The sequence below is a fragment of the Cucurbita pepo genome, chromosome LG05, assembly GCF_002806865.2.
Source record: "Cucurbita pepo subsp. pepo cultivar mu-cu-16 chromosome LG05, ASM280686v2, whole genome shotgun sequence".
Classification (NCBI taxonomy): domain Eukaryota; kingdom Viridiplantae; phylum Streptophyta; class Magnoliopsida; order Cucurbitales; family Cucurbitaceae; genus Cucurbita; species Cucurbita pepo.
Genome location: NC_036642.1, coordinates 3,999,885 through 4,023,380, shown reverse-complemented (window position 1 = coordinate 4,023,380; position 23,496 = coordinate 3,999,885). Strand labels below are relative to the sequence as shown.

At 35.0% G+C, this 23,496-nt stretch overlaps 6 protein-coding genes across 7 annotated transcripts; 3 read left to right on the top strand and 3 right to left on the bottom strand.

Moving 5' to 3' along the window:
- The first annotated feature begins 581 nt into the window (after positions 1-581).
- Positions 582-2,878, top strand: LOC111796139. Of its 2 annotated transcripts, none has more exons than XR_002815299.1 (2): positions 582-985; positions 2,689-2,878. XR_002815299.1 is itself a non-coding variant. In XM_023678848.1 (2 exons), the coding sequence occupies exons 1-2, from the start codon at positions 943-945 to the stop codon at positions 1,931-1,933; spliced, it is 708 nt and encodes a 235-aa protein (XP_023534616.1). In that variant the 5' UTR covers positions 586-942; the 3' UTR covers positions 1,934-2,069. The 2 variants fall into 2 exon arrangements, 1 of the variants encoding a protein (XP_023534616.1); XM_023678848.1 differs by lacking the exon at positions 2,689-2,878 and adding an exon at positions 1,269-2,069 and having other exon boundaries at positions 586-985.
- Positions 2,879-3,249: 371 nt separating this feature from the next.
- Positions 3,250-7,505, top strand: LOC111795932 (uncharacterized sugar kinase slr0537-like). Its single transcript, XM_023678573.1, has 5 exons — positions 3,250-3,902; positions 4,772-5,034; positions 6,027-6,144; positions 6,320-6,528; positions 6,782-7,505. Exons 1-5 carry the CDS (start codon positions 3,495-3,497, stop codon positions 7,206-7,208), a joined length of 1,425 nt encoding a protein of 474 aa, XP_023534341.1. The 5' UTR covers positions 3,250-3,494; the 3' UTR covers positions 7,209-7,505.
- Positions 7,506-8,000: 495 nt separating this feature from the next.
- On the bottom strand, positions 8,001-13,461 carry LOC111796185. Its single transcript, XM_023678929.1, has 7 exons — positions 13,099-13,461; positions 12,907-13,008; positions 12,235-12,349; positions 11,098-11,213; positions 9,988-10,176; positions 9,213-9,355; positions 8,001-8,425 (listed from the first exon to the last, which is right to left on the bottom strand). Exons 1-7 carry the CDS (start codon positions 13,218-13,220, stop codon positions 8,244-8,246), a joined length of 969 nt encoding a protein of 322 aa, XP_023534697.1. The 5' UTR covers positions 13,221-13,461; the 3' UTR covers positions 8,001-8,243.
- A 754-nt stretch (positions 13,462-14,215) lies between these two features.
- LOC111796116 (membrane steroid-binding protein 2-like) lies at positions 14,216-16,255 on the top strand. Its single transcript, XM_023678807.1, has 2 exons — positions 14,216-14,607; positions 15,727-16,255. The coding sequence occupies exons 1-2, from the start codon at positions 14,303-14,305 to the stop codon at positions 16,034-16,036; spliced, it is 615 nt and encodes a 204-aa protein (XP_023534575.1). The 5' UTR covers positions 14,216-14,302; the 3' UTR covers positions 16,037-16,255.
- Positions 16,256-16,803: 548 nt separating this feature from the next.
- Positions 16,804-17,708, bottom strand: LOC111796117 (transcription factor LAF1-like). The gene is made up of 3 exons (XM_023678808.1): positions 17,570-17,708; positions 17,368-17,497; positions 16,804-17,285 (listed from the first exon to the last, which is right to left on the bottom strand). Exons 1-3 carry the CDS (start codon positions 17,706-17,708, stop codon positions 16,865-16,867), a joined length of 690 nt encoding a protein of 229 aa, XP_023534576.1. The 3' UTR covers positions 16,804-16,864.
- Positions 17,709-20,931: 3,223 nt separating this feature from the next.
- Positions 20,932-22,213, bottom strand: LOC111794541 (remorin-like). Its single transcript, XM_023676573.1, has 5 exons — positions 21,929-22,213; positions 21,736-21,786; positions 21,567-21,654; positions 21,408-21,489; positions 20,932-21,327 (listed from the first exon to the last, which is right to left on the bottom strand). The coding sequence occupies exons 1-5, from the start codon at positions 22,101-22,103 to the stop codon at positions 21,133-21,135; spliced, it is 591 nt and encodes a 196-aa protein (XP_023532341.1). The 5' UTR covers positions 22,104-22,213; the 3' UTR covers positions 20,932-21,132.
- Between the last annotated feature and the right edge of the window lie 1,283 nt (positions 22,214-23,496).

Here is a 23,496-nt window from a genome sequence, read left to right as displayed (position 1 = left end):
TTCTCTTAAGACCGAGGCCAAAGGCTCGAGCATACGTCGCTTAGCCGTAGGCGACGCAAGAACAAATTGGCTTAGCTCACTTGTCGTTGGAAAGTGAGTGCCGCACAATCGCAAGTCCGCTACCATTAAAAATGCGATTGTGACACTGAGGCCCCAGGTGGTGGATTAGAGGTCCCACATTGGTTGGAGAGGGGAATGAATGCATTTTACAACTATGAGGCAGGGATCCGTAACGAGCCAAAACAGATAATGTCTGCTAGCGGTGGGCTGTTACAAACAGTATCAAAACCAAACACGGGGCAGTGTGTCAATGAGGATGCTGGGCTCTCGTGGATTTTGAGATCCTATATTGATTAGAAAGAAGAATGAACGTGTTTTAAACTGTGGGGCTAATGTCTATACATAACAGGCAAAAGCAAACGATATCTGATAGGTTTTTAATTGAAACCGAAAAAACTTAGTTTATTCGATTTAAAAACTTTAAAGAACGAGGTGTTTGTCACTGATTTTAACCTAAATAAATGAATCAAAGTAAACCGTACTTAGCTTAGAACCGTATAAAAAGAATATAGAATAGACTTTCAAAACCCCTTTTAATTAAATTTCACAAACACTCTCCATGGGGAAACCCTAGCGGTCTCCCGCTTCGTCGTAGCACCTTAGCTTAGTAATTTGGTCGGCCAATCCATGATGTTGAGCGATAATCGGCAACAGTCCATGGCATTGCATTGAGTATCCTAAAATGTTCCGAATTTCAGGGCTTAAAGTCTTAAGTTCTGGCAGGAGGGTTGCAGTCACCACCTCTTTCTTCGGCAATCTAGGGTTTCATTGGGACGCCTTATTAAGCTTCAAATTCTTCTCAGTTCTTCCCAGTAATGCATCGTTTGGATCTTTGAAAGATGAGTGTATACATTCTTTCACAGTCTCATACCTCGTCAATTCATGCGGAATGCCATTACAGACTGCTCTGGATGTGGCTTCCAAGGTAAAGTTCAAAACTCCGAAAAACCCTGATATAGTTCTTTCGCTTCTCCGAACTCAAGGATTCACCAAATCTCAGATTTCGAAAATTGTTAAGCAATTCCCGAGATTGCTGTTTTTTAACTCTGATAGAACTCTTTTGCCCAAATTTGAATTTCTGCATTCCATTGGGCTCTCCAAGTCAGACTGTGTTCAGATTGTATATTCATGCCCGTTTCTTTTGGGGAGTAGCGTGAAAAACCATTTAATTCCCTGTTACAACTACCTTAAATCTGTGCTTGTTGTAGATGAAAAGGTCATCAAATGTTTGAAGCGTTCACCAAGGGCATTTCGTCAGGTTTTTCCAGACAAAATTGCACCCAACATTGAATTGTTACGAACTTCTGGAGTTTCTGATGTTTTGATTTCATCTTTGGTTTCGAATGTTCCTGATTCAGCATTCCGTAGGCATTCCAAATTCCGCAGCATTGTTAACCAAGTTAGGGATATGGGATTCGACCCTTCAAAAGTTGTGTTTGTTGAGGCCATTAGAGTGCTCTCCGGGATGAGTTCTCTCACCTGGGAAAGAAAATTTAAAGCTTACAGTAAGTATGGTTGGTCAAAGGATCAGACCCTCTTAGCTTTTAAGAAGTTTCCACCATGTTTGAGTGTTTCTGAAGAGAAGATCTTCAAGAACATGGACTTTTTTGTGCACAAAATGGGTTTGATGGCTGTGGATATTGCTACAAAACCCACTGTGATGGTCTTTAGTTTGGAGAAGAGGATAATACCAAGGTGTTCTGTTGTCCAAAGTCTGTATTCAAAAGGTTTATTAAAGAAAAAATTGAGCATCGCTAGCATCTTACATCCTACAGAAAAGACTTTCCTGGAGAAGTATGTGACCAAGTTTCCTAACGATGCTACTTGGCTGTTGCATTTGTATACTGGAGAGGTCAAAATCTTTGATGTTTAACCTTAATTTTTTTTTTTGGTCCTTGATTCATTGATTGCTATGGTCCATTTTCTTGGATGAACTCTTAACTTTTTGGCTCAATATTACATTTTTGGTGTCTGTTTAAATGAAGCTTTTTGTTTCTTCTTGCCTTGAATTTTGCCTGCTCAAGTGCTCCCATTGTAAGTAAATATTGTCCGTTTTGACAGGTTACATATCACTTTTTGACATGTTACATATCACTTTTTGACTTGTTACGTATCACTGCTAGCCTCACTGCTTTAGAACGCATCTACTAGAGAGAGGTTTCCACACTCTTATAAGGAATGTTTTGTTCCCCTCTCTAACCAACGTGGGATCTCACAACCCACCCCTTGGAGCCCAACGTCGGTTTCCACACCCTTTATAAGGAATGTTTTGTTCCCCTCTGTAACCAATGTGGGATCTCACAATCCACACCTTGGAGCCCAACGTCCTCACTCGCACACCGTCTGGTGTCTGACTCTGATACCATTTGTAACAACCCAAACTCACCTGTTATGTATTGTCGTTCTCCTCACGGTTTTAAAACGTGTTTATTAGGGAAACCTCCACACCCTTAAAGAATGTTTTGTTCCTCTCTCCAGCCAAAATGAGATCTCCGCCTTTGTACAATTTTCAAGCATGTGTAATGCTGTTAATTTTGTAGACTTAAGATGATTTCCTGTAAATATGTTGTTTTGCTGAGTTATTTGAGTTGGATTGGCTGATTCTTTACACCATTACTTCACTTTCAGTAACGCAGGTTGAAGATATGGAAAATCTGGAGAGATCCCTCTTCCAGTGCACCATGTCTCTCCATCTCATCCATCAATGTCCTCCTGCTTCTACTTAATTCTTTGATTAAAATTTGCTTTACTTTGTAATTACATAATCATTATCTTAATAAGAAATCCATCCAAAAAGAATTAGGTTCGAGTTCAATTATATCTATCTTTTTACAACTCAAGCACTTAGTCGTCAAACCACAATTTATCACGTGATCGAGAATGCTGACCAAAGTATTGGTCAACACTTTGGTCAACACAAATTTGGGCATTTTTGGTCGTAGAAATAAAGGCGTTATCTTTTGCTTTTTACCTTAAAAAAAATTCCATCTCATCCAATAGAATTTTTTAAGAAATAAAGATATTTGATAATTAAAAATGATTTATTTTTAATTAATTAAAAGAAAATAAATTTAAAATGTAAAATTAAATATTAAATTAATCTTGAATAGCAAATACATGTTGTAGAGAAATCTTAAATTGGGGATCAAATTATAGATTTTTCAAAAGATTTGCGTCAAAAGATTTGCGTAAGAACATTCTCCAAAATTCTCGGAAGAAAAACAAGAAGAAATGGGTAATGGGATTTGAACGGATGAAGTGGAAACATGAATTAACATTCATCCATTTGGAGGGGAAGTAGGTTTATAAACTTATTATCCGTTTCCCTACAGATGGGGGAATGGGTCGGTGGGTGGCTCTGCTGAATTCCGCCATTTTTGCGTTTCTTTGATGCACCGATTCACCACCACTCGCTCCAAATCCCATTCGCTGCGATGTCTCTCTATTTTCCCATTTCTTCTCTTCCTCAATTTCACTTGCCCTCTTCTTCTCAGCCTCTCTCTTATCCTAACTTGACTCCTCTTCATTCACTTCATTTTTCCTCTTCTTCATATCTCCCTTCTTCCTCTTCCACTTTCATTCACCCATGCACAGTTGGCGCCTGCTTCAGATTCTCTTCCATGGCCGGAGCCTTCGATTCTTTCACCGGTTTGTCTTCCTGTCGTGTTTTTAGCGGCGACGGGACAAGGGAGTTTTGTAGCGGGAGCGAGGAAGAAGAGGAGGAGGAGGAGGAGGATGAGGGCAACGTCTCCGATGAAGAATTTGTGGTCGGAATTGAAGAATCTAATGAGATAAATGGTTTGCCTGATCGATGGGATGTCTTGGGGCTTGGACAAGCTATGGTAATTTTCCTGTTGTTCATTCTGTTTCTTGAGGAAATTTCTGTATTGAGATTTAAATTATTGCGAGTTTAGTGTTTGATTCTCTCTTGTTGGATATCTGGCTGGTTTGAGTGGTATTGAGCTGTTGTAGTTAGAGCAATAGTAATGAACACATTGTTTATGTAAGGTTTAGTAGTTTTGATTTGGTAGAGGTCAAGACGGTTCAAGGGAAACTTTCTTACGGAATGGAATGATGTTAAAAAAGAAAATCACCTATCTCATAGCCTTGCTCAGGTGACGACCACTACATGATTGAATTTAGGCTAAAGTTGGACAAGTTAAGCAATGGGGTTGTAAAATATACCTCCCAGCCCTTCATCCCTGGGACGTAGGACTGGTCAAATGGTACTTTACACTCCCACTTTGGTATAACCTCCTAAGAGGAGTACTTGACAGCTGATGGTGGGTTTTTGGGATGGTATGACTCGGCTCCCTGGCCAGTAGCAACCAGTACTTCCCACCGGGTTTTCCTATTTCGGGACTATATGCAAGATGAAATGCTTAGGTGTAGTTAGGTGGTGGGTGCTTATTTCAAACAGGTGAACCCGAAATTTCTACATATTCGATTTTGAACGAAGGAAACAAGAACGTTGGTTCATTTTCAAGTCAAGTGAGAAGCCAAAAACCATAGGTTCGAGGCTGATATTCCCCAGTGGAGTCGCGAGCAGTAGCTCAAGCATAAGAAACAAATCCTTGTAACATGCTGCGCCACTAATATTTATAGATCATAATGTTCCATAGGAGCAACTTCAGTTTCTTATTTGATGTAATTTGCAATGATGATTTGTGCTAATTCTTGTGTTCTTCATTGGTGTGGCAACCTTATTTAGGTAGATTTCTCTGGTATGGTGGACGATGAGTTTCTGAAGAAGCTGGGACTAGAGAAGGGTACAAGGAAGCTTGTAAATCATGAGGAAAGAGGCAGAGTGTTGCGGGCGATGGATGGCCACAGCTATAAGGCGGCTGCTGGAGGGTCTCTTTCCAACAGCCTTGTGGCCTTGGCAAGGCTGGGTATTAGACCCATGAAAGGCCCTACTTTCAATGTAGCCATGACTGGTAGTGTAGGGAGTGATCCATTGGGCAGCTTCTACAGGTCAGGCTAGGCTCTAGTTTCACTTTATATTTTGTTTTTTTGCATTCTCGATTTAAATTCGTTGGACGACATGAAACTAAAGTACAAAGAAGTTGCGTGATAAGCTCATAGGCACCACGTTGATGGATCCATTTTCTTGGAGTGTCATTGTAACCGCCTAGATCCACCGCTAGCAGATATTGTCCTCTTTGGGCTTTCCCTTTCGGGCTTTCCCGAAAGGCTTTAAAACGCGTTTACTAGGAGAAGGTTTCCACACCCTTATAAAGGGTGTTTTGTTCTCCTCCCCAACCAATGTGGGACATCACAATCCACCCTCCTTTGGGGCCAATGTCCTTGCTGACACTCGTTCCTTTCTACAATCGATGTGGGACCACCACCAAATCCACCCTTTTGGGGCCAGCATCCTTACTGGCACACTGCCTCGAGTCTACCCTCTTCGGGGAAGAGTGAGAAGGCTGACACATCGTCTGGTGTCTGGCTCTGATACCATTTGTAACGACCTAGGCCCACTGTAGCAGATATTGTCCTCTTTGGGCTTTCCCTTTTGGGCTTCCCCTCGAGGCTTTAAAACACGTCTGCTAGGGGAAGGTTTCCACTCCCTCATAAAGGGTGTTTCGTTCTCCTCCCCAACCAATGTGGGACATCACAGAAGCAATTTTTATAAGGGTGTGGAAATCTCTCCCTATCAGACACGTTTTAGAACCGTGAGGCTGACAGAGATACATAACGGGCTAAAACGGACAATATCTGCTAATGGCTAACAGTGACCTTGGGTTGTTACAAAATTAATGAAAAAATTTGGTAGTTCAATTTAGAAGCATTTTCTTTCAGCATGACATGGTGTTCTTCCCTTTCTAGATATCACTTTTTAGGGATAATTGAACAAAGTTGTAGAGAACAGTTGAAGTTTGAGCTAGCTATTTTCGCTTCCCCGTTTGTTCTCGAATTGAATAGTGCTCATAACGATTTTCATGCTTTAATTTGTTTCATAGGACGAAACTAAGACGTGCAAATGTTCATTATCTTTCTCCTCCTGTCAAGGATGGGACAACAGGAACAGTCATTGTTCTTACTACCCCTGATGCTCAGCGAACAATGCTTGCGTATCAGGTAAACGTTTATTTAAACGGTTTTTTCCATATTCATATGTGAGTATCTGAAGTGGTAATTTCACAATCAGTTTTAGATGGCCCTTTCGGTTCTCGATGGTCATAGCTGGTTGGTTCGTTTATCGAATTGGACTAACTTGAAGGGATTCTTCTGGATTTGCTATTTGATATCTCAGGGTACATCTTCCATTGTGAATTATGGTCCAGCGTTAGCTAGTGTAATTAGCAAGACAAATGTACTTGTAGTTGAAGGGTATTTATTTGAATTTCCTGATACGATCAAAACGATTCAAAAAGCATGTGAGGAAGCACATCGAAGCGGTGCTCTAGTTGCAGTCACGGGTTCAGATGTCTCTTGCATTGAAAGACATTTCGACGATTTTTGGTAATTGTCTTCTCTGCCCGTTTTCGATTTTGTTTTATTTACTTTGATAAAGAACAAAGCTTTCATTGAAAAAAATGAAAATCTTCAAAAGGGAACTCCACTAGACTCTACCGTGACAACTAGAACTGCATTCGAATTGTTGTGCATTGTTTCTTTTTCACGCTAAGATGTTTTTTCGTTCATTCGTTCGATTTACTTCTCTTCCGGATTAAGCGAGTCGTTATTTAAAATATCTTTTCAATTTTATTATCAGGGAAATTGTGGGGAACTATGCTGATATTGTTTTCACAAACCATGAAGAAGCTGGAGCTTTATGTCATTTTGACTCCAAGGAAAGCTCTATATCAGCGGTAAGATATCTTAGTCATTTCGTTCCCCTCGTCTCGGTCACGGATGGGCACCGAGGTTCTTACTTAGGTGTTAAAGGAGAAGCAGTATATATCCCACCCTATCCATGCGTACCTCTCGATACTTGTGGTGCTGGAGATGCATATGCGTCTGGTATATTGTATGGTATCATGCACGGAGTCTCGGATTTGAAACAAATGGGAACATTTGCAGCCAAAATCGCAGCCAGAGTCGTCGGGCAACAAGGAACTCGTTTAAGCGTTCAAGATGCCATGGAACTTGCAGATTCGTTTTCTTGCTTTCAGTCTGATATCGGTTCATCACACGCCTAGACTGTATCGTGCAACTTGATCTTTAAGCTCATTTTCTTTATTAAGGGCTCAAGACTCCATGGAGATCGTTCAAGGGTTCAAGGTGCCATGGGAGATTGCATATTCATTTTCTTGCATTCAGTCTGATATCTGAACTGTACAACTTGTTCTTTAAGCTCGTTTTCTTTATTGAGTTCTCTCATCAAAGAAAATACATATATATGAAAGTGAAGATGTATGGAGATGTGCTTGTAAGCCTCACATGTTAGTAAATGTGTATATTGTTTCTTTTTTCCTATATATCTTTTTAAGGTTAAACTATGATTTTCGTCCCTACATCTCGGGACTCATTTGATTTTAGGCTTCGGTCTATACATTTAGTTAAATAGTGTATACGATGCCTTTGGAGCTTAAGCTACCAGATAATTTGCATACATCTATCTTTTTTGGGGTGCAAAATAAGTCGAAAAGAGATAATTGAAGAAATTAATACCTTAAAATTACATTAAAAAGCTATTCCTTCCCATTCCTTCCCATATAACATACGTACAAACTAACCAATACAATTGAACATTCAAAAATTTTACAAAATTCATGAACCAACAAACGTGACACTAAAGATGTTCACCGACGAACTAATAAAGCATGCAAAGCAAAGTTCAAGCAAGACTCTAAAAAATGAAGCTATAGAAATATCTATTCAAATTCAACTAGGAAAATTTCCTCACCTAGTGAAACTAATATTTTTTCAAGACTTTAGGAGAAAGACCTTCAATCAAACTCCTAAATTCATAAGAGAAGGAAGGCAGCATAGATATTAAGAGCACAAATGGCCCAAATATAAATAAATCGTATGTATACACTTTTTCAAAGACATATACGTAGGTAGCCTCGACGATATATGATATAAACACATCGAAGAAGGAAGAGAGACCAAATATATATATATATATATATAAACAAAAAGAAAGTATAAAAAACGCTCTTCTTCTCAACTCAGTAAGTCTCAATAGTGTTATGATCAAAATTAAAAATAATAACACTGACCAGACATCTTCAGGCACTTAGTGATAGAGATACAATTGAAGAGATCTTGATTTTTCGAACTTTAGAAGAATATTCCATCTGAAATACTACCATTGTATTGGATCCTATTGTTATTTCCTTCCACTCGGAAGCAGAGGTCCCCTCATTTTGATAATTCCGAGTAGAGTATAAAACACGAAGTCTTGAAGGACCTGCATTTACAAAAAGAAAATATGAAGAAAGGAAGAAATTTGATGAATTTAAAGTGCAAATATGAGGAACTACTAGTTCATGGAATGATCCATCCAAAACTTCATCGAACTCTCCAAGGTCTTAATTGGTGGTTGAAAGGGACTACCATTTTTCCTCGAGAAATTCTCTCAAGTTGGTGGTTGTAAGGGAAGACTGGAATTTTTGGAAGATAACTTAAAGATCTATTCTTCGTTCTTTGAAGTTAGAATCTTAGAAAGAAACAACAGAATCTTTGGTGAGAAGTATAGATATCTCTGTTACTTTTTGGGACTTTGTAGAGTATACAGCTTGTATTTTGAAACTTCTCCCCAAGCTATATTGTCATTACGTGACTCTTTGCATCTCCCCATCTTCCTTTAAAGATAGAATAGGATGCAGTAGTTCCTTGACAGGGGAGATGTATCATCTCCTGTTTTTAAACTTGATTACACCCCGTATAGTTCTTTTGAACGTTAAAGTTCTTGAGCGTTTTGTCAAGAAATATAACCCAAAAAAAATTCTCAATATGTAGAATTTATTACCATAAAAAGAGACATGTATGTTTTGATGTTTCAGCCTTTATCATTCAATTTATTTTCCTATATTAGGCCAAAAACAAAATAACTTTAAATATAAGATCCACAGACAGCCTTAAGATCATGAATTTATCTTTATTGACCGATTTCAAGATGCTCACTACTAACACGTGTAAAGCATATTCATATTGTGTGGTATATGCATGAAGCCTGTAATGAATTTGAATATTACCAAATACGATCGTTCTCATCTTCTGGATGACTATGCAACTAACTTTTGATCTTTTGATCTCTCTCAAGGTCTGCATATCTTCTTTCTTCCCTTTGAACTCCAGGAATTCTCCCAGAACAAGGTTATTTCCTTTTAATTCCAACCTGAAGGGGCAGAAAAGGCAGAGATTGCAGAGTAAAATGTACAGATCATTATGTGCGCAAACTAGTACTTTCAAGCAACTTAATCCCCTTGTATATATTTTTACTATATGTAAATAATAACCAGTATATTTTTCACATTACAATTATGTTTCAACTTCTTATGACAAAACTGTAGTCATATAGAGTGCAGACGTGTTCGTTCTGTAAATCACTAAATATAACTAATTTACTGATGAACATATATAGTAATTGACATCCAACTTTTAAATTATAACGTATAACATGTTATACATGCTTTAAGAAGCTAGTGTAGATAAAGAGGGAAAAAAACATATCAGCACATTTCTTATGGCAACAGCTTAGCCATAGTCCAATCGCAAGTTCCCTCTAGTCTTGTTAGAAAAAAAAATCTATGTTAAGATTTCCAAAGTTTGTTAAGGAATTCATAAGGGACCTTCCCGCTTCACACAAAACATAATAAATATTTCGATAATTGTTTACGATATTCTTTCTTCTCAAAAAATTAAAACTTATGCATCTAATGATTGGTAGAATCAACATGAACAAATAGATGGAAAAAGTAAGGTGACAGTTCATGCAATAAGCAGTGCATTAGAAGTATGCGTACAAACCTATCCCACATGGGTGCAGTGTTGAGGACAAAATTTAGCTTCTCATCCTTCGATTCCTGTATCTCTTTTTTCCCTCCACGCAAAGCACTCTTTATCCAACCAGAGAACATGCTTTTTGGTTCTGGTTTCAACTGCATCCACTGATCATATGTGATGACTTCAGAAGGAAAATAGTTTGAATGGACTGTTCTGCACTTAATAACAAGCAACTTTCAGGAAATTGTTGAGTGGTGCAGTGGATGTCATGATACAAAAATCAAAGATTGCTTCATATCTTTCCTATGTTCCATTAATAGTGAGAACTCAATGTGATATCAAGTTCACAATAGAGAGAAATTCAGTAATATTTAAATTAGACGAGTGACAATGAGGCATATCAATTCTCCATAGGTTAAGGTGTCAAAGGGAATTGATCCGTTATAAGACTTCACTAAGTCTAAATTTAATTCTCTCACCAAAGCGTTTTGAAAGTCCTGAGATGAACTTCTAGTTTCTGTAAGGAAGATTGTTATAAGCTCATATAAAGAGCTTACTTGAATACTTCCCTTTATATCAACGGAAATCTTGAAGAGTATTGCAACAGAGATTGAGGAGAGTTTATAAAGATCGTTCTTGAAACTGAACTAAACCACCAATAAACATTTTCGTAATATTGAAGAGGAGGGCGTTGACAGAATCCTGTTTCCATCCTCTACTCTAACTTGGGAGAGTTTTGTTCTCTAAGTTTGTTTGAAAGGTGTTATTGCACCAACATGTCAATTAATATTAATGTTTCCATAAATTAAGACCTCAATATTTACATTGACATTGACATTGTGAACCTTAGTGATGTAGATATCATATGACATGTATAATCTACCAGTTTTTCACAAATTGGAATATTTATCTGGCTTCAAGTTAACTATTATATATCCACTTTTGAATTAGTAAAATGTTAAGTTCACAGCTTGAACTTGAAGAAATACTTTTGCGTGCCTCATCCAAAGTATGGCTAATAGAAAGTAACAGAGACAATGTGTTGCGATATTTCAAGATTATCGGACTACCTTCTTCAGTAAGGAACCAAGTCCAACATCAGAAGCGAAAAAATAGTGATTATCCATTACATACCGGAATTTTGGGTTGGGAAGCAAAACTTTCCACGACAAATATCCTTCTGGCAGTGCAACTCCTCTCCGCTCAAGGTATGACTCTAGAATTGAGGCCCATCTTCGTGTCTCAGCCACCTGTATTTAAAATTAAACATACGATATAAATATCCATTTCTGTATCTATTTTCTTTTCTTTTTTCTCTCTCTTTTTTTTTTTTTTTTTTTTNNTTTTTTTTTTTTTTTTTTTTTTAATTTGGAAACTATCGGAGATTCATAAGAAGAAGCTTCCACTAGTAATCAAAGATACAAAAAGGACAAACAACTAAAAAGGAATAGTTACAAAATTGGTTAGAAAGAGAGCTCCATTAAAAAGTAACACAGTTGTTCTCTCCAAAATCATTCACAGAAAAGGGAAGTATTTCTGTCCAACCAAAATTTCAAAAGACGAGCTCTTATAGCATCTAGAGAATTCACCTTTTTTTCCCCTTCAAAATGTACACTTGCACACGACTTGTTCCTAGGCTTATTTGATTATTTCCAGCACCACAAGCTCAAAAGCTTTGGACGGTTTACTACAATAAAGAAATATGGGGTAGTAGAAAAACCTGATATCCCCTCATACCCACTCAATTTTTAGAAAGAAAAAAAAAGGAAGGTAAAGTCTTACCTTCTCAAACGGCAAACTTCTTGGTAAAAAAATCAGTAAGGTTCGAAATAAAATAACTCTATTAACGCTAAAAAAAAAAACTCTTTTAACACTCTTTATCTATTAACTAAGGATCTTTAGTATCTTAATAGTATTTCTGTAATCTAACTCTAATGGTATAAACATGTAATAGTTCATGCCCACTGCTAGTAGATATTGTCTGCTTTAGCTTGTTACGTATCGTCGTCAGCATCACAGTTTTAAAACGCGTCTATTAGGGAAAGGTTTCCACACCCTTATAAAAAATGATTCATTCCCCTCTCCAACTGATGTGGAATCTAACAAAACATTACCAACTCCAAGAACAAATCTCATCTTCAAGGTGTAATTGAACAAAAGGATCTCTCCAAATAGATTAAAAAAATTGTAGATGGAAGCATAAAGTCAACTAGCCCACAAAGAGAAATGTTAAGATGAGCGATAAGCTTTGGCTAAATGAAAGAAACTTACCGGATCAGGCAGAATCTCTGACTTTTGTCTACCGTCGCCTTCACAGATCCAGCTGCCATCAGCACTCACAGAAACAAAACCTGAAATATTTTTTACCAATACCACCACTGCTTCCCTGTATGAATTTACATCATTGAAAGCATAAGCAATGATGGCAAAAAGAAAAGGCCATAATTAACAAACATCATGCAATATGTTTCTAAGCGAGTTGACATCTAATATACTGTTCTTAGCATTTTAAGAAAAATGAACAGGTGCAAAGAAGAATACCAAATGTGATAAGTGCAATGGTAGCCGCCACTGTTCTAGTTTTCCACTCAAATTAGTATTACACTTAGTATCCCTATAATTAATAGATCATGCCACGTTTAGACGAAAAATTGATTTTCTCCCAAAAAAAAAAACAAAGAATTGAGTAATGTTCTTGCCCCTCATGCTCTCTCATTCATCTCCCCTCTCGTCACCCTCATTAGTCTCCCTCCCTGTTCTAGAGTCAGTTACAAATTACTTCTCTACGTGCATCATTCTTTTAGCTGAAGTAGCATTGCGGTGTATACATATTCATAACCTCACTCTCTGTAAATTATGAGAGCGAACTAAGAAATTGTCCAAATCTCAAATTCTCGATCAACATCGTTAAAAGATAACAGATTTGATAAGTGAGAAATCTACCCTTTGGTTACAAGCACCATATCAATACTCTGTCGCAAGCCAGTGTCAGCATCTGGAATTCGAAGTCCCACAAAAATCTTTCCACTATAAATCTTTTCTAATCTGCCAAAATTAAAATTAAAAACACAAAAATCAGCATTAGATCACAACCTTGTTCCTGAGCAAATCAGAAATGCTTTGATGAGAATATACCTCGAAGCAACGGCGAATAGGGCATTAGAATCAGAGGTCTCGATCTCCAATTCATCCCTTTGACCAAAGAATCGTCTGAGCAATCTAAACGCTATGAAACCACAGAGTATCTCAAAAAACATGACAGCGCCCTCAACGATTATGCACAGCGAAAACTTGCTCGATCGCAGGAATTAGAAAGGGTATGTGGATTCTAATTTTTGCGCAGGCCGAGTAGGAATTGGTTCAGGAGAAGAAGGAATGAAGAATTTGCATTTGCTCTCTATGAAATTTCTCGATCATCCTGACTCGACCTTACCCAATTTTCAATCACTACACAACATCTCGCGTCTCTTCAATCTCTAAGCTTACACTTTATCCTTAAATTACTTCAACTTTCAATTTCGTATTTAATAATTTCTTTTTAACTCTAAATTTTATATTTAATAATTCTAATTAAAAAAAATCTAAATTTCCATTCATAATATAAATGTCAGATTTTTGTTTAAAAAAAAAAAAAAAACTTTAAAATTTTAAAAATTGATTTTTTTTTTTTTTCAATAGACTAAATATACTAAAATTATAATTTAGTAAAGAGATCTAAATTATAAATTTAAGTTTGTTTGCAGTTATATGTAGTTTATAATCCTTTACTCCCTAGGCAGGATATTTAACGCAACGGGTCGATACGCACAGCGCCTAGTATCCATCGTTTATGGCTAGGACTACTGGGTNCACGGGTCGATACGCACAGCGCCTAGTATCCATCGTTTACGGCTAGGACTACTGGGGTATCTAATCCCATTCGCTCCCCTAGCTTTCGTCTCTCAGTGTCAGTGTCGGCCCAGCAGAGTGCTTTCGTCGTTGGTGTTCTTTCCGATTTCTACGCATTTCACCGCTCCACCAGAAATTCCCTCTACTTTTACTGTACTCCAGCTTGGTAGTTTCCACCGAAGCTGGCCAATCTTATTATGGAGTGACTCGAATTTCAAACAAGTATTTTTGTCTTAAATAGGAGGTATCTTTTGAATATTTAACTGTGAGTTAATGATAAATAAATTTAATTGATATAATTACAATTACTAATGAGTTTAAATTATATAATTATAAGTAACTAATTACTAATTAAGATGCAGGGAGAATGATTAATCACTTGGATTAAAGCGGCTTCCCTTTTCCTCTCTCATCCTCCTCACTCTCTCTCGTTCTCCTCTATCTCTCCGCCATGGCTCTGCAAGTCTGGGAGACGTTGAAGGAGGCAATCGTAGCATACACAGGCCTATCTCCGTCGACCTTCTTCACTGCCGTCGCTCTTGGCCTTGCCTTTTACTATCTCATTTCCAGTTTCTTCGCTCCCTCCGACAACAGAACCCACACTAGGGACTTGGGGGAGCAGCTCCAGCCTCTCCCTCCGCCTGTCCAACTCGGTGAGATTTCCGAGGAGGAGTTGAAGCAATACGATGGCTCCGATTCTGAGAAGCCTCTGCTTATGGCTATCAAGGGTCAGATCTATGATGTTTCTCAGAGCAGGTCTGTTGAGGTTTTTTTTTTTTCAAATTTTTTTCAAATTTTTTTTCTCTGTTTTGAGTAATTAGTGTTTGGATAATCGTGATTAGTTTTGATTCGGTTTCAGTTTGTTCTTGAGTCAACGTGTTTGTTGAATTCTGTGATGGTATGTGGAATGAGTTGTAGGTCAGCAGGTTTTAGGTTTAATTAGTCTGATGCTTTGGTTTTTCCCAATACAGCTATACTTTCGTACAAATTTCTACTGTTTTCTGCAATTTGATCCTGCTGTATTGAACCGCTATCGAAGATTTTTAGGCTATTTCCAATTCGTTTTCTTTTCCTTGCTGTTCTCCATTGTCCATTTGATGCAAATTACTGTGAAATAAGAATATTGATAGTTTTTGTACACTTTGTGCTTCTTTCTTGGTGGTCGATTTGGTTTCGATAGATTTTGTGAATTCTCGTACTGAACTGCTTAGGCTCTTTATCTTTTATAGTGTTCTATGCTTGTCAGATCATAGTTCTGAAAACCAACTAGGAAACTTCTTATTTTTGTTGTTTCTGTTCTTCAATCCAAACTTTCTATCACTATTATGGTGGTGCAGAAAACCTCTCCTAGTAGATTGATGAGTTTGAACATGTTCTTCTTCTGAATTTGAACTTTGCTGTTTCTGTTTTCCTTCTTATAGCTGTAATCTTCTATGTATCTAGCTTTGAAAATATTTGTTTTCGACTGTTGCTTTTGCCATTCAATTACAGTTTAAGGGCAATTCTGGGTGTGTTTGTAAAGGGCCAGAGGCCAATTCTCCTTTCATTTGTTGGGGAATGTTTATACATGCTCATGATTTCAAAGAGAGAATAAGTTAAACAGAACACAATGTGCTAAAAAGCAGAAAGTTGCTTTTCCAAAAGCTTAATAAAAACAGGCCCTTGTTTCATGGATATTCGGTGGCTATCTGTTTCCATGGTGGTTTCTTTCTTCTTATGTACGATTTACTACGCCGAGGCTGTAGAAGTGATTATCCGATTCGTTGCAGCGTCTTGGAGTACTGCATTTGTATAGTTCGCTTTCATTTTCTGTATTTCTCTCAATCATTCTGTTTCATTGTTTCAATTTATCTTCTAACCCATTTTTTCTTTTAGGATGTTCTATGGACCTGGGGGACCCTATGCCCTTTTTGCTGGAAAGGATGCAAGCAGAGCTCTTGCAAAAATGTCTTTTGAAGAGAAAGATCTGACTGGGGATATCTCTGGTCTTGGTCCGTTCGAACTCGATGCCTTGCAGGACTGGGAATACAAATTCATGAGCAAATACGTCAAAGTTGGGACAGTCAAGAAGCCAGTTGCCGAAGGCGGCGATGCTGAAGTTAGCAAACCTGCTGAAGAAGAACGCCCCTCGGAATCTCGAGCTAATAAAGCTGAAGAAACCCCTGCTGCTGCCAATGTTGAATAAGATTTTGCATACCACAGATGCCCCGTACCAACCGATATACGAGAAGAGAACAATGTACGTGTACTCGTGTTTCAGTAATCTCGTTTCACAGATAAATCAAATCGAGTTATATGTAGGATGATGATGATGATATTATAGGTGTGGTAAAGACTTGATTTATTCTCTATTTTTGTTCAATAAACATCTTACAATAAGTTGATTACCAAAATTCCATTGCCATTGTAGCCACCATTAAATTCCTGGAGAGATTACCAAAACGAGCATAACTTAGCTGTAATTGACTGATGTAACGCTCATCGTTACAAAAAGAGTACCAAAAAAAGAGGTGAAAACTATTGGTGAAGCTACAGATAGTACCAAAAAGTACTTTAAAAAACATGGCTTTGGGTTTGTTGTGAACTGTGTTATAAGTTTTATAATTAGGGTTTAAATACATTTTGATAGGATAATAATTAATATTACCTAAAATAACATATATGCCAATTTATACAAATATTACCATTTTTACTTTCTATTCAATAATAAACACACTAATTTCAATAACATATTTTTAAAAAATCTTACCAATTTTTTTTATTAATTACATGATATCATATATATATATACATTTTCTTAAAAAGCATAAATGAAAAATAAATAAATGATAAACGGTTAGTAGTTTTATGCTAGCTCTATTATAATCATATCTATCGACTGACAAGGTTGACTCTTGAGTAATGAACCGGTCGAAGATTTTAAAAAGTCAGACTCTTGAGTAACGAACCCGATGGATCGAAAAAGGGTTAAACCAATATTTACTTGGATTAAAATATGTCGAAGCTCAAATATTTACATAAAACCATTCCCAAAGTGAAGAAGTTGATCAACACAATCATAATTCCCATTACAAATCTGATCCTCAAACTTCATATGAGAATCCATCATGAACCCATTATTCTGAATCTCCGATCCCAAGCCCCCACCCTCCAAATGGGTTCCATTTAAATCACCGGTGCCCTCATGGACGGAGCTGAAGCTCTGACCAAACCCAATTCCGGCGCCGGCGAGCCACTCGGCGAACAACAGCTTAGGCTTGGGAGAGTCCATGGACTGAGCTGTTATTGAAGAATCTGCTGAGTCCGAGGTAGTTGAAGCTGTGGAATGAGCTGAACAGCCCTGTTTTTCCACTCTCTTCTTCAGGTAAGAATGCCACAAGTTTTTCACTTCGTTGTCCGTTCTTCCCGGTAAATGTTGTGCTATCTGAGACCATCTGATATCGAAAACACAAAAATAAGACATCAATTATCATCTCAACGACCGACGTCGACAACCCAGTTCATTAATTTTCTTACTTGTTTCCGAGCATATGATGAAGGGAAATAATCGTGTCCTGTTCTTGCTGGGAAAAGGTCCCTCTTTTAAGACCCGGCCTTAGGTAATTGATCCATCTCAATCGACAGCTCTTCCCATTTCTTTCCAGTCCTATTGTAATATATAAATTTTAAAATTTAATTACAAAAAAATAATAATAATTAAAAAAAAAAATAGACTCACCGGCCTTGAGAGGAACAGAGCTCCAACAGGCATGGCCATGGTTGAGGATGAAGTTTCTGAGCCTCTGGTCTTCCTCCGGCGACCATAAGCCCTTTCTGTGCTTCGGCTTTGCCTTATGCGACGCCGTTTCACGTCCCATTATTTTGAATCTGGTGGGGCTTTGGGAACAATGAAGGTTTAGTATTTAAAGGAATTGCTGTTACCAATTAATTAACAAAAATCTCAGCCAAAACTCACATTAAAATAAAATGAAATAAAATAAAAATAATAAATTCCAATAATTATGGATTAAAATTTTAATGGGCTTCCAAATGTCAAACTAAATCAATGATTTTGAGCCGTCCATCTTGGCGACTTTATGTTTTAATAATACAAATTCTTTCTTTTACCCATTTATTTAAATAATAAATAAATAAATTCATAAATATTATTTTTACCTAAAAATTTCTATTTTTTATTTTAATATAAACTTTAAAACTATACAAAATAAATGAATTTGAGTAAAGTTTAGATATATACCAAGAGGGTAAAAAAAATTTTAAAATTAAAATTAAAACTATAATAAACACATTTTGAAAAATTATTTAAATTCTTTTAAATTTGGTATAAATGCATAAAATAAGAATAACAATTTATTTATAAATAAAACCATTTTAAATCACCTTAATTAAAATGAAACATTTAATATAAGTTTAAAAATTAATTTCAACATTAATTTAAATATGAAATGCATTCCATGTGGTAGGTAGCATCAAATGAACATATATATATATATATATATATATATATAATGGGTTTTGTTCTCATCAAGGAATCAAAGACTTTTGATATTGACATATTATAAAAAGACCTAAGTTTTAATTTATTGATCACAATTATTGTCCCATCCTCTCATTTAAATACTTATTTTTATACCTTATCTAAAGCCCTTCAATTATTTATATTTATATATATATAATACTTTGAAATTAAGATGCATATATTAATTAATGTCAAGCCTAATGTTCTTTTTTTCTAAACTAAAGATTATCAAAGAGATTCTTCTCTTCTCGATATTTAATTGCATATTAGTTTATAATTCTGACCCAATTAATTTTTTTTTTTTAAAAAAAAATAAGGGTTTTTTAGTCCAAAATTTAGTTGTTTCTATTAATTAGAGATATTTATGAGGCGAGCGACAAGGGTAGGGAACCCTTCTCTATCTACGTCCCTATTCACCTCTTATTTCAACCATTTTCTCGTAAAATTATATATTTATTTTCGTAGAAAATTCATGGAAATCGAGCTCCCGTTCATAATTTTTACTTGGTGAGGTAAAATTATTGGATGATTATTTATTCGAGGTCGAAAGCTCAAATCATGGTATTGTATATTTTTTTAATATTTATTTATTTATTATTATTATTTATATTTTGTAATTACACGTGCCAAAATTTGGTTTACCAAATTATTTAAATATTGTTATTTTATTAATTTGTCGTTTCATGGAAAAAAGTCCATTCTGTCTGGACTTAATACTTGATTATTTAAATAATAATAATAAATAAAATAATGCAAGTTTTGAAAATTGAATTAACAATAATTTAACAAAAATATATCTAATTAATAGATGTAATAATTTATATATTAGATATACAATGAACTTATTGGAAAATATTTATTTCCTCAATTTAATTATAATAAGATTTACAACTATTTCAAATTTTAAAGATGTGGGAGAATTTCTGGCAGGATATTTAATTATTTTCATTTTTAATGAGAAAAAAATTAATTTTAATGGAACGACTTTTGTGATTCTAGGAATAATAATAATATATTTTTTTTCTTGTTTTGATCATAAATTGTTAAGTTTTTAATAGTTATTAAACTTTAAAAAGTGTTTAAAATGTATTTCAACGGTTAATTTTTTATTTAATCGGTTGCGTTTAATATGTTCAAGATAGATTTTAAAAATCTTTTATTAATTTTTAAAAATTGATTTAAGATTAATATAGTTTCATTTAATAAAATAAACACAATTTATGAGTTAATTTGTAATTTTAAGAATNTTTTTTTTTTTTTTTTTTTTTTGAGAATTTCAACCCGATTGAGTTGGTTTATAAATTTATTTTTAATTTTTAAAAATATATATTAAAATTGAGTTGCAGATCTTATTTAAAAGTGAATAAATAGATGTCTTACGAATTAACAGTTTTATTTTTATTAAAAATAAATTTTTGAATAAATAACTCAGACATTCAACCAACAAAATTTATGGTTAGGTTGAGTTGGGTTCAAAAAGTTGTTTAGGTGGAAAAAAATTTAGAATTCGAACAATTGGATTGAGTCTAAAAAATGTCTCAATCTGACTTAACCTAGTTTACGAACACGTTGTATGAGGTAAGATTCTTGTTTATTTGATGAGTTTTAAGAAGCTTATACGGTTGAACTTTCCCTTGGTTGAAATTAGTGGGTAAATGATTTTCTTTTTATATGAGCAACTGTGGATACACGTTCATGTTCAGATCGAGCATGACAAAGCCTTCTTGATAAGCAAAACATTACTTAATTGCAAAGAATACAAAACTCGTAGAATTTGTTGGCAAATCATAACCTATAAATGTGTTATTTTTAAATTCAATGAGCTAATCTCGTAATGTTTTTATCGAAGATCTTCTAAAGCCAGAAAAATAAGTTCAATAGGCTCGATAGGTCATTTCAAAATAAAATTGGGAGCCAACCCATAATAGTTGAATGGGCTTGATGAATCATTTTAAAACAAAAGCTCGAGTGAATATAAGGTCCAACTTGAATTGTGTCAATTCTCAAACGAAATTCAGAGTCAACTCGAAAGGTTCTTTTTTTCTAAGCCCAGAAATTCAAAAGCAAAAAAAAAAAATGGTGGGGAAGAACTAATTATTGGGATTTATGTCCTAAAGTCTCGTAATTACTTATTTAATTTTTAATGATATTTTTTTATTATTTTATTTACAATTTAATATTGTCTATTATATTATATTATTTTTAATAATAATTTAGACTTTTAGGTTGAGTTAATCTCGGAGAATAAAACTACCCTTAACTTTGTGTTTGAGTTATAGCTAGGAATATAATTAAAATAGTTAGATAAGTCTTGTCCGCTAAATTTTTTTAAATTTTTTATAAATATAGAGTTCTTGCTCTCGTATATATTGTTTTATTTTAATTCATAATAAAATTAAAACAATTTCTAACGGTTCACGTGGATGAATAGTACATTCCCTTCTCATTAATAGAAGCTTAATATTACCGTAGATCCTAAGAGGCTTAATATTACTGTAGATTTAAACGATTCGATTCTGGAAGAAATTTACGAAAGAAAACAAAAGTATTCTCTAATAAAATATCTTAACAAGCATTTAAAATGATTTACATTCAAAGTAATGTTGGTCCAAATATCATATTCACAAACAATTAAAAATAATAATAAACCCCTTCACTAGACACACCAATAAATCAACCACAAACAACAAGAACAACCAAATAATAAGAACATTTCAAGACAACAAAACACTAATCAGTGATCAGACCAGACACATTCAGTTCTAAAAGCACCCAAAAAGCTTCTTCGGTGCAGTACCAGTGGCGCGATACTTCGCCGCCGTCTCCTCCGCCTTCAGAAGATCTTCTCCGCGCATAGCTTCGATCACCGCCCTCTTCTCCTCCGCAGATTTGTGAAGCAGAGCAATTCTGTTCTTCATTTTCTCAACGTATTCAGCCTTCTTCTTCTCCAAGCTTTCCTGCAAATCAAATTTCCGTACAATTAACAAAACCCCAAGAACGACACCCAAAATGGGTATCCGAACAGAGGAATGGGTACCTCAATCTTCTTCAACTCAGCCTCCACAGACGCTTTTCTGCTATTCTCCCATGCCACAACAGAGGACAGCTTCTTGTGAGCTCTGCTCAAAGGGGTTTCAGTGAATTTCAATTTCAAAACGAAATCGAAGAGAATGGTGAGGAAATGAAACAATCTTACTTGTTTTCAGCCTTTGATTTCTCACTTTCTTCCCAAGCTTTAATCAGCGACAACCTCTTCTCTGTTGCAACTTTTGCTAGAACAGCATCTGAACAATTAAATTAACTCTTAAATTTCATTGAAACAAACAATAATTAAGAAAAGAATTAAGGGTTTTTGTAATTAAAACCTCTGTTTACAGAGCCCTCAGTGGATTTGGGTTCATCTGGTTCTGAAACCTCTGAAGAACACAAGAACAGAACACAGAGAATAACAGAGCAAGATAATCGATTAAAAAGCCCTAAATTCAACTCTGAGCTGAAAATTAACGACGGATTTATGTAAAACACATGAAATAAAAGGTGGGTTTGTTGATTATTTACTTTCAACTAGAACAAGGGCTTTGGAGTCGTCGGGTTTGTCTTCGACGGGTGGAGGGGGAGGTGGAATTACAGCTTTCTCCTCGGCGACGTCTTTGGGGGCTTCTTCTTCGGCCGGCTGCGGCGGAGGATTGGAGGGTGGCGCCGCCGATTCGGGGTTGTTGGAAGCGTCAGCCATGGGGGAAATCTGGGAGGAAAGAAGGGAGGAGGAAGGGGAAAGTGGGGGAACTGTTGGTTGTGTTGAAGACTGAGCTGGATGATGGTTACATATTACTTAATGTGAGTTGGCATCATATTCAACACACTTTAACGTCCCAAACACCATACCCATTATTTAATTCCTTTTTTTTTTCTTTTTTAATTATATAAACAAATATCTCTTCTTTTTTTTTTATCTTAAAGAAATTAGAATTTTGAGTTGGTGATCCAAACAACTGGAACAGAGTTCACCAGTTAGAGTAATAACTAAAATCTTGGTTACAATGCAGCACTAACATCAGTTACAAACGTCAAATATTTTTAATTTTTATAATAATCTTAAAAGTGAGTATAGTTGTAACCCTTTAATATTTATGGTTTAGTTTGGTCAGGTTCTCTAGTCATATGAATCTCTGTTTCAGATCATTGAATTGAATATTTAAGTTAAATAACGACTAGATTAAAAAACAAATTGAAAATTAACCGTTTAATTATTATTATTATTATTTATTTTTTTGAAAATTGGAATGTTTTTTTAAATCTAGTTTGGATGTAAATTGTTGATTTAATTTGACGTAATTAATAGCGTAAGGTAGATTTTGTAAAATAAATAATTTTAATCTAAGTTTTACAAAAACTGTAAAAAAATAAATAAATTTGTAGAATATTTATTATTAATCCAAGTTTTACGAAAACTGTAAAAAGTAAATAAATATAAAAAATTTTAATTTCCATTTTTGTAGAATATCTATTATTTCCTATTGATGCTTAATTTAATCAATAAGCAATAATTAATTTAAATTTAATTAAAATTCATATTCTAAATTTGGGTTATAAGGTAAAATAATGAATGGTATTTGGTACAACCAATAACGGCTCTAACGTCATAACGTTCTTCAAGTTTTTATTATTCAAAATTAATGCCTCATTCAATGTCAATTCATTATTGTTGCACTAAAATAATTAATTACGTCATTAACCTTTTCATATAAATAAACCAACATTTACGTTGTTATATAATAACTTTATTTTGAAATTATGTTTTATTACACTAAATTCTAAAATTTAAAATACCTCTTTTTTAATTTTAAAAATTTCTATTGAAGTAGAAAAAATTATCATACACAGATTTCTAACGTCGAAAAATGTCAATTATATTAGAATTAATTAATTAATTTTAAAATTGAAAGCCGTAGAAATTTAAGGTCACGAATGAATTAAAACGATTAGATTATGTCCACACAGACTACCTTACCCATCACAATTAATTATTAAATTTGAAAACATTAAGAGCATATTTATTAAAAATGTTAATTTTAATAAATAATATTAAAACACAAAGAAAATAATTACATTGATAAATGGAAATAAAG

Excerpts from the sequence above, each read along its gene's own strand:
- LOC111796117 (XM_023678808.1), bottom strand. The coding sequence starts at position 17,708 with ATGGGACGTGAAACGGCGTCGCATAAGGCAAAGCCGAAGCACAGAAAG. Across the intron at positions 17,498-17,569 it reads CTCTGTTCCTCTCAAGGCCG|GACTGGAAAGAAATGGGAAG; the intron begins GTGAGTCTATTT and ends ATATTACAATAG. Across the intron at positions 17,286-17,367 it reads CATCATATGCTCGGAAACAA|ATGGTCTCAGATAGCACAAC; the intron begins GTAAGAAAATTA and ends TTTCGATATCAG.
- LOC111796116 (XM_023678807.1), top strand. The coding sequence starts at position 14,303 with ATGGCTCTGCAAGTCTGGGAGACGTTGAAGGAGGCAATCGTAGCATAC. Across the intron at positions 14,608-15,726 it reads TATGATGTTTCTCAGAGCAG|GATGTTCTATGGACCTGGGG; the intron begins GTCTGTTGAGGT and ends TTTTTCTTTTAG.
- LOC111796185 (XM_023678929.1), bottom strand. The coding sequence starts at position 13,220 with ATGTTTTTTGAGATACTCTGTGGTTTCATAGCGTTTAGATTGCTCAGA. Across the intron at positions 10,177-11,097 it reads CTTCCCAACCCAAAATTCCG|AACAGTCCATTCAAACTATT; the intron begins GTATGTAATGGA and ends TATTAAGTGCAG. Across the intron at positions 9,356-9,987 it reads ACTGCACCCATGTGGGATAG|GTTGGAATTAAAAGGAAATA; the intron begins GTTTGTACGCAT and ends CTGCCCCTTCAG.
- LOC111796139 (XM_023678848.1), top strand. The coding sequence starts at position 943 with ATGCGGAATGCCATTACAGACTGCTCTGGATGTGGCTTCCAAG. Across the intron at positions 986-1,268 it reads CTCTGGATGTGGCTTCCAAG|ATGAAAAGGTCATCAAATGT; the intron begins GTAAAGTTCAAA and ends TGCTTGTTGTAG.
- LOC111795932 (XM_023678573.1), top strand. The coding sequence starts at position 3,495 with ATGTCTCTCTATTTTCCCATTTCTTCTCTTCCTCAATTTCACTTGCCC. Across the intron at positions 3,903-4,771 it reads TGGGGCTTGGACAAGCTATG|GTAGATTTCTCTGGTATGGT; the intron begins GTAATTTTCCTG and ends AACCTTATTTAG. Across the intron at positions 5,035-6,026 it reads CCATTGGGCAGCTTCTACAG|GACGAAACTAAGACGTGCAA; the intron begins GTCAGGCTAGGC and ends TTTGTTTCATAG.
- LOC111794541 (XM_023676573.1), bottom strand. The coding sequence starts at position 22,103 with ATGGCTGACGCTTCCAACAACCCCGAATCGGCGGCGCCACCCTCCAAT. Across the intron at positions 21,490-21,566 it reads AAATCAAAGGCTGAAAACAA|AGCTCACAAGAAGCTGTCCT; the intron begins GTAAGATTGTTT and ends CCCTTTGAGCAG. Across the intron at positions 21,328-21,407 it reads CTGAGTTGAAGAAGATTGAG|GAAAGCTTGGAGAAGAAGAA; the intron begins GTACCCATTCCT and ends TTTGATTTGCAG.